This window comes from Lontra canadensis, unplaced genomic scaffold (assembly GCF_010015895.1).
Source record: "Lontra canadensis isolate GAN:19392208 unplaced genomic scaffold, GSC_riverotter_1.0 scaffold79, whole genome shotgun sequence".
Lineage (NCBI taxonomy): Eukaryota > Metazoa > Chordata > Mammalia > Carnivora > Mustelidae > Lontra > Lontra canadensis.
This window is the reverse complement of record NW_022631073.1, coordinates 393,143-401,142: the sequence shown is the minus strand read 5'-3', so window position 1 is coordinate 401,142 and position 8,000 is coordinate 393,143. Positions and strand designations below refer to the sequence as shown.

Sequence of the window (8,000 nt, the reverse complement as noted above, 5' to 3'; positions counted from 1 at the left end):
CCGGGGGCGCCCCCTCTCCGCGGCGAGCACGTGCGGGGTTCGGGGGAAGGTCAGCGGCCCGAGCCGAGGCCACCCGGCGGGAGATCCCGACCCCGCGGAAGGCGGCGGACGCGGGGCGCGGGGGGCAGGGCCTGCGGCCCGAGTGCGGAAGCGGCCGGCGGGGCTCGGCGGGAGCGACCCAGACGGCGGCGGGGAGGGGAGACCCCGGCGGACACGAGCCCCAGCCCCCGGGCGAAGGGGGGGGGCCCTGAGCCCAGGGCGGTGTGGGCGGCCGCGGTGGGGGTCGGCTGGGGGGTGTGGGCGGGAGGGCGCCCCGACGGAGGACCCCCCGGCAGGCTGCGGGATGGGAAAGGAGGAAACCGCGCGCGCTAAGGCGGCGCGGGGCCGGGGCGGCTGCGCTGACCCCCGGGGTCTCCCCCGCGAGTGTGAGCGCGCGACGCACTCGTGCCCGCGGAGGTTCTCAGGCGGCCCGAGCGGTCTGGGAGGGTGACTGCCCGTCGTCCGGCTGGCGCGGCCCCCCCGCCCCCTGCGTGGGTCACACCGGCACACGCTGCGGGCAGCCGCGGGGTCCGGTGGACCGACTGGCTGGCGCAGACGCATCGCGGTCCCTCCTCTGACCTTTCACGGGCCGGGGTCAGCGCCTGCTGCATCCCGCCGCGCCCGCCGGACTCCGACTTCACCCCCTGCCCGGCCTGAGAGGCTCGGAAGGCGGGGTTGCGGGTGTTAATCCCGGCCAGGCCCGAGGGGCCTTTGATCCCGCAGGGCAGGGCGGGCGCAGAGGCCGGCGGTCCCGCCCAGGCTGGCGCCGGCGCCCCCAGGAGTCGGGGGTGGACTGGAGCCACCACACCCGCTGGGGTGGGGGGGTGGCACTCGCCCCGGAGGCCGCTCTTGCCGGTCCTTGGGGTCGCGTCCTGAAGAAAGAGGAGGTGGCCACCTGAGGACGTGGGAGGGGTGCATGACCCCAAAGGGACTCTTCCCTGGAGCCCCACGCAGCCCATTCATGAATGAGGACGCTGTACCCTTTGGGCTTGGGGCTCCAGCGTCCCCTGGCGGCTCGGCCTGTGCTGACCACAGTGGGGGCAGCCTTTGGGAGGGGGAAGACAGTGGTTCTTCAGTCCTTCCTGCTGGGGTCCTTCTGGAGCAGCACAGAGGAGTCCATACTCCCAGCGGGCAGACACCCCCCTTCTGTCCCTGGAATCCAGCTCTGTGGCACCAGAGTGAAGTCGAGGGCGGGGAGTAGGGTTGTGGGGGGCCTCAAGGTATAATCTGAGAGGGAGTGGCCAGTTGGAGCCCCAGGGACTCCCTGACTGGTTGAAGTCCTCATCCAGGAATGCCTCCTCCCCAACCCTGCTGGACATCTGCCCTGGGACCCCCTCCCCCGCCCGCCTGGTCCTAGGAACACTAATGTGGGCTCCCCCGACTTGAAGCAGGTGTGCACACCTGTTACCTTTGGCACTGCAGATCCCCACGGGGTGGGAGACGAGGTGGCTCTGCTTCCCGCAGAGGACAGGCCTGCAGCGTGGGTGCTCAGCTGGGAGGGGCCAGCCCAGGTGGGGGTTGGGGGAGTTGGAAGGATGTGACCAGTGCTCCACCTCCACAGGTCGCCTAACTGGTGGCCACAGCCCCGCCCCTCTCCAGACATCTTGGAGCCGGTGGGGAGGTGTGAATGGCCTCCTTTGTACCTCTGAATTGAAGGCAATTAGGTGCTACTTATCTGGGGGTGGGGGGAGGACTTAAGCCATCTACGCCTACCAGCCTCGCGAGCTCCCTCCTCCTGAGCTTATAAATGCCACTCAGCTCTGCTGAACCCGCTGAGGACCCTGTGCCTAGCCCCCATCATCTATTCTGGGAACGTTGAGGCTGGCCCCACAGCCATGTCTCCCTCCGCTGCCCTACCCAGTGGCCCCAAGCCATCCAGGTTTGGCTCCGTGGACTGGCTTTCCCAGAGCAGCTGTGTGGGGCCATCACACACCTGCAGGCCTGCTGAAGTCTCTTGGAGAAGCGTCTCTGCTCCAGCCAGGGTATCCTGCAGCAGGGGGTTCCCTCAGCCTGGGAGCACGGAGGAGAAGCCCTCAGAAGTGTCTTCGCGGGGGACGCCCACGGCTGGTAGGTGTGGGGATGGGCGGGGAGGTTGCTGCCTTCCCAGACTGGGACGGGAGCCAGGGAGGGTTCAGGGGGAGGCCTTCGGAGGTGGGGACATTCTTACAAGGGCTGGGGATGGAGGTTCCATCTAACCCCTCTGGCAGGCAGATAACTTGCCCTGGGAAGCAAAAGCCACAGCGGAGTGTTTCTCTCCTCACGTCCCTTGGGGGCTACTCTTCCCCGCCCACCTCTTCTGGCTCTGGCGGGGGACCCCCACAACCTTGCGGCAGCTCCCCGCTGGGAGCTGGGACTCCCAACATTCACCCTCGTGGCTGGCTCCAGTTCTGCAGTATGTCCTTGGGGCCCATTTCTGCAGGAGTCACAGGGCTCTGGACACGCGTGTCTTAACGCTTGTGAATGCCGTCCGGTTCAGGGGTCGTTGTGGATCTGCCCTCAAAGCTGGGCCCCTGGGCATGGCATCCAGATTGCCGCCTATTCACAGTGGACCTGGAGCCCTATGGGTCTGGGACCGCCCTGCTTGCCTGTGTTTGGGAATTGCCAATACCTTCTGTGCCTTGGCTCCGAGGTCCTTCCTGGTGACTTCCTTTTTTTTTTTAAGATTTTATTTATTTACCTGACAGGATCACAAGTAGGCAGGGAGGCAGGCAGAGAGAGGAGAAAGGAGGCTCTCCGTGGAGCAGAGAGCCCAATGCAGTGCTCGATCCAAGGACCCCTAGATCATGACCGGAGCCGAAGGCAGAAGCTTTAACCCACTGAGCCACCCAGGCGCCCCCCCCCTTTTTTTTAAGATTTTATCTGAGAGAGGAGGAAGTACGCTCCCGGCAGAGCAGAGAGCCCGATGCAGGCCTCGATCCCAGGACCCTGGAATCCTGACCTGAGCCGAAGGCAGAGGCTTAAGCCACTGAACCACCCAGGCGCCCCTTCTGATGGCTTCCTAAAGTCTGTCTTAGCCTTGTACTTTGCTGATGAGGGTTTCTCAGTCTGTTTTTTCGTGGTGTAATCATTGGTTTTAGCTTTAAAGTCCTATGTAGTCAAAGTGGAGTTGATATTATCTTTTTTTTAAAGATTATTTATTCATTTATTTGAGAGAGACACATAACAAAAGAGGGAACACAAGCAGGGGGAGTGGGAGAGGGAAAAGCAGGCTCCCCGCTGAGCAGGGGCTCAAGCCCAGGGCCCTGGAATCGGGACCTGAGCCGAAGGCAGACACTTAACGACTGAGCCACCCAGGCGCCTCTAAGTTTCCATTTTTGAAGAAGTTTAATCTTATGGAAGAATTTTATACTTTCATGAAGTAAAATTTTAAATGTATCATTTGCAACCAGTATGCCCCCCTCTCAAAAAAAAAACCCAGCCAGTCATCCCTGTGTCCAAATCCTTCATGCTGACGAGTCACCCCTACCCCTGCCCCCCAGGCAAAGCCCCACGTGTCGTCCTGCACACTCCAGCTAAGTGTTAGAATTAGTTTGTAAGATCTGCTTCCCCCTCAAAAAGCCTTTTGGCATCTTGGTCAGTCGTGCTTTGAAGAAAGAGCGGTAGCGCACCTCACTGCACGGTGCCGCCAACCACCTCTTGGTTCAGAGATCGGACGTGGGGTGCTGGGGGACACAGCTGTGCAAAGTGTCTGACTCGGGTCCTGACCTCAGGCCCCAGGAGGAGTCGGCTTGAGATGCTGCCTCTGCCCCCGCCCCTAAAATAAATAAATGTAAAATCAGGAAGAAATTAGTCACAGATTCAGTTGGTGGGAGGGGAGCCTGGGGGCATCGGGATGAAGGCCCTGTGCCCTCAGGGCCGCCCCTGCGACCTGGGTTCCTTGTGTGCAGGCCAAAGAAACTGCTCCCTGGAAGGATGGGGTCTGCGTGCAGTGGCGGAGGCTGACAGCTGCACCAGAGCTGTGCTGTTCAGAGGCCTCGTTTGGTGTTGGTGTCCCCAGACTCCACCCCATGCTCAAGCTGGCAGGGGAGGGGAGGGCTGCCGCGGTGGGACGGCAGAGTAGAGAAAGCCGCCTGAGCCGGGAGGCCCTGCTCCTGCGGGGACTCAGTGCCCTTCCGTTTCTCCCCAGGCTGGAGCAGGGAGGCAGACGCCCTGCGGGCTCCCCGCGTGCGCACGGCCTTCACCGCGGAGCAGGTCAGCACCCTGGAGAGCGCCTTCCAGCGCCGCCGCTACCTGGGCCCCGCGGAGCGCCGGAGGCTGGCCAGGGACATGCGGCTCTCGGAGGTCCAGGTGAGGGGCCGGCCGGGCTGGGCGGGTGTCCGGGAGTTGCGGCGGCCGTCGCCCCTGCTCTGATCGCGTTTTTCCCACAGATAAAAACTTGGTTTCAGAATCGCCGCATGAAACACAAGCGTCAGCTGCAGGATTCCCAGCTGAGCAGCCCCCTCCCGGGAGCGCTCTGCCCGCCCCCCTCCGCCCTCGGCAGTGGCTTGCAGCTTCTGTGCCCTTGGGCATCCCCGCTGGGGCCTCCCGCTCTGACACAACCCCCTGGCTCCATCTGGGATCCCTGCCAAGCGGAGCAAGCCTCCCTGGCCTTGGCGTGGGCCCCGCGCAGCAGACAGCCTCTGATGCTCTGCCTCCCGGAGCACACGCTGGGCCCAGCCCTGCCCAGGGGACCCTGGGACCAGTGTGCCTTGCCCCAGACCGGGGATGCCTTTTGAGGAAGTGTGATAAGCCAGAGGCCTGGGCTGGAGCGGGAGCTGCCCCACCCGGAGCAGGTGCGTGCAGAGCGGCACCCGGCATCTCCCAGGAGAGCCGTCCACCATCTGTTTCCATCACAGCAACGCCGGGTGTGATCTGGGTGCCCATCTGCAGGCGGGACCTGGAGCCCTGACCCACCGTAAGGTTCCAGAGGGTTACAGTTGAAGACATTCACTGAATACTACTCCAGGCTTAGTTTAAGAATGAAGTGAAGTGGTCCATGAACAAAATCAAAAGCCGGAAGTGGACTTGATGATTGTTGGGTTTCTAGCGCAGGATCAAATGGTAATCTATTCATTATGAAGTGTTGGAAAAATAAAGATTCAGGGGTCCCTGGCTGGGTGGAGCAGGAGCGTAACTCTGGATCTCGGGGTTGTGAGTTCAAGCCCTGCGTTGGGCGTAGAGCTTAAAAATAAAATCTTAAAAAGTCAGATGGAGACTTTCTTGTGTTGTATGCTTATAAGCTTCGAGTGGAAACCATGAGGGATCAGAGGAAGTGAAATGTTCGTTTTTATCACCTTGGGGTTTGAGTTCCATGTTAACAGTGACCCCAAAGCTGGAACCAGGGAGGAATGCAGAATGCCTGCCTTCCCACTGCAGCCGCAGAAGCCAGTGGGGTTGCAACCTCCGCTGTGTCTTCAGAGCCCGTGCAAGCTGGCCACAATGCTGCGTCCTTCTCGTGGCCCTTCTGCTTTTTCTGTTGGCCAGAAAAACGTGGGGAGCCGGCATCCAAACCTGTGTATGACCTGGCTCGAGGGCTCAGCCTCTCACCAGTCCCTCTGGCCGGGCTGGCCTGGGCTCCTGGGTGCCTGCCAGGAAGAAGGCTGCCACGGGACACTGAGAGCTGCTCTGCCCAGCTCCAGCAGCAGGAGTCTGGGCCTCCGAACAGACCTGTCCAGGGGCAGCAAAGCCACAGGCTCGTTAGAGGCCACAGCCTCAGCCCTCTTGTGGGGACGGCCGCCACGCCATCACTTGCTGTTCCTTTGCCGTCCTGCCAGGTCTTTTCCTGAGGATTTCTTGGGGAGTGAGGGTTTGCTTCAACACACACTGTCGAGCTTTGTGTGTTTTCATCTTTGGTTCAAAAACCCCTAACTGGATTCTTCCTTTCTACACCCCTAAAAACTCAAGCATCTAGTTACCTTCTACTTCCAAGTTGCCCAGTGTTTCCAAGGGAAGCTGAGAGTCACAGTGCCTTGCGTTTCCTGCATCCTCTGTCCGGTGTGACCGGGGCATCTGTGCTGTCTCCTCTGCTCCCAGGACCCACTCACCCTGTATTGGGGCATCATGTGTCTGGAACATCCGCTCGCTTCTGGGCAGAGGACGCCCCTTCGCCTGGTCTCCTCTATAACCCGAGTGGCCTTCACGGCCAGCAGTCACCTTTGGGCTCGGGGGTGGGACTGACTGGTGGGTCCAGGCTTCCTAAGCCCCTCCCCACGCTGCTTGGACCACTGTAGGACACTGGGTCCCCCTCGGCTGTGACCAGCACAGGAATGCTGGCTTCACCGACTCTGGCTCAGCACCGACGGAAGCACATGTGAAAATAGTCTCGCCAAAAACCTAAATTCCAGTTTACAGAAAATAGGAACTTCACCATGGACCCCAGCTGGGGCTCCTCTGAAGTCACTTGTCAGGGGTCAGGGAGCCAAGGCAGCAGTGGCGACCTCTGGCTGAACCACGGGAAAGCAGCAGGATTCCCGGCAGGGTCTCTCCATGGGCCGGGTGGCAGTCAGTGGACACGAAGCCTGTGTCCTCGAGCACTTCTCTAAAACCACAGCAAGTGGCCGCTGGGGCCGCTGGGGCGCTGGCTGCACTAGAGGCATGCCCAGGCGGGACAGGGCAGGCCCCAGGCAGTGACCCCCACCCCACCACCCTGCTAGCAGAGGTTGTCTGCTGCCCCCCACCCCACTCTGGGGTGTCTGTGGGGACCCTGCACTGCCCCAATGGTGAAAATGCACACCTCTTATTCTCTGCACACGTTCTACTCTGAGTACTCAGGGCGAGAAGGAGGGCTGTCCCTGGGACCCCATCATTGCCCAGCAGCCACAGTTGTGAGAGGATGACCTCCATGGCAGTGGCCCAGCCCCGTAGGGCCGTCAATCCCAGCCGAGGCAGCTCTCTGAAGGTCATAAGGCAGCAGCCCACCCAGATCCAAGTGGTCGGTCGACAGGGACCCCCCCCCCCACCAACTCCGCAGCGCTGGCGTGAGGCCTGTGACCACAGTCAGCCCAGAACCCTGGGAAAGCCACAGCCGTGCTGAGGGATGGCCCTCCCGGTACCCTGGAACCAGGCCCTGTCCACCATGTCCACACTGAGCGCTGCTGGGGTACCTGCTTTCTTGCAGCACTCTAAAGGGTCGCACTGGGAACCCTCCCCGCAGCCCCACCAGGACAAAGCACCAGGAGGGGCTCCGGGGACTGCCCACCCTACTGCCACCCAGCCTATCCCTTCCCCTCCTCCCAGAGGCTGTGGGCTGGGAGGGAGGAATGATCAAATGAGATTAGGGGACAGGCCAGCTGATAAAGGGGGCCTGTAATTGCTCCCTTTGCTGGGCCGATTAGCCGACAAAGGCCCACGATGGCTGTGGAAGCGCTCGGTTCCTGAGGGCTTCAGTCCAATTCTCTACACCAGGAAGTTAAGACCACAGGCTCCTGGGTCGAGGGGCCCCCACCCTGACCCGCGGGGGCTGTGGCGGATTCCCGGCCCACCCAGCCCACCCTCTGCTCCCAGGCACCCTGGGGACACCCGCCCGAGGGCTCTGCTGCCGCCCAGGCCCGCACCCACCCAGAGCCAGGTCTGCCGCTCACGTCCTGTCCAGACATTTCCTACTAAGTTCCTCCGAGACCGAGATGGTTCCCGTGCGACCGCCCCCCACACGCACTGGCGGTGAGAGGAGGCCAGCCTGGGCAGCTGCGATTTGAGCTCTGGCACTCAAACATGATCACGCCTGAGTTCATGTGAAGTCAGCTTTATTGACATTTCTCATCAGAAAATGAACTCACACTCACCATTACAAGGAGCAGAAATCGCCATGACCCGGACCCCACGGCACCCTCTGCGAGCTGCCCGCCGCCTGCCCCAGCCTCCCGCCCACGGAAGCCACCCTCGTGGGGCTCCCGCCCCCCGTCCTGCTCCTACAGTTTCTGGGACTCTCTCAGGGGCACGCCGGGCCCTGGGGGCAAAGATCAGCCACGGTGGCCCCTCGAAGA

At 62.0% G+C, this 8,000-nt stretch overlaps 1 protein-coding gene across 1 annotated transcript; it reads left to right on the top strand.

Moving 5' to 3' along the window:
* Positions 1-2,054: 2,054 nt before the first annotated feature.
* VENTX (VENT homeobox) lies at positions 2,055-4,819 on the top strand (the record flags this gene model as incomplete). The annotated part of the gene is made up of 3 exons (XM_032882190.1): positions 2,055-2,106; positions 4,166-4,326; positions 4,407-4,819. Coding segments are annotated over 3 exons (561 nt in total), but the record flags the coding sequence as incomplete, so codon positions are not given.
* Positions 4,820-8,000: the final 3,181 nt, after the last annotated feature.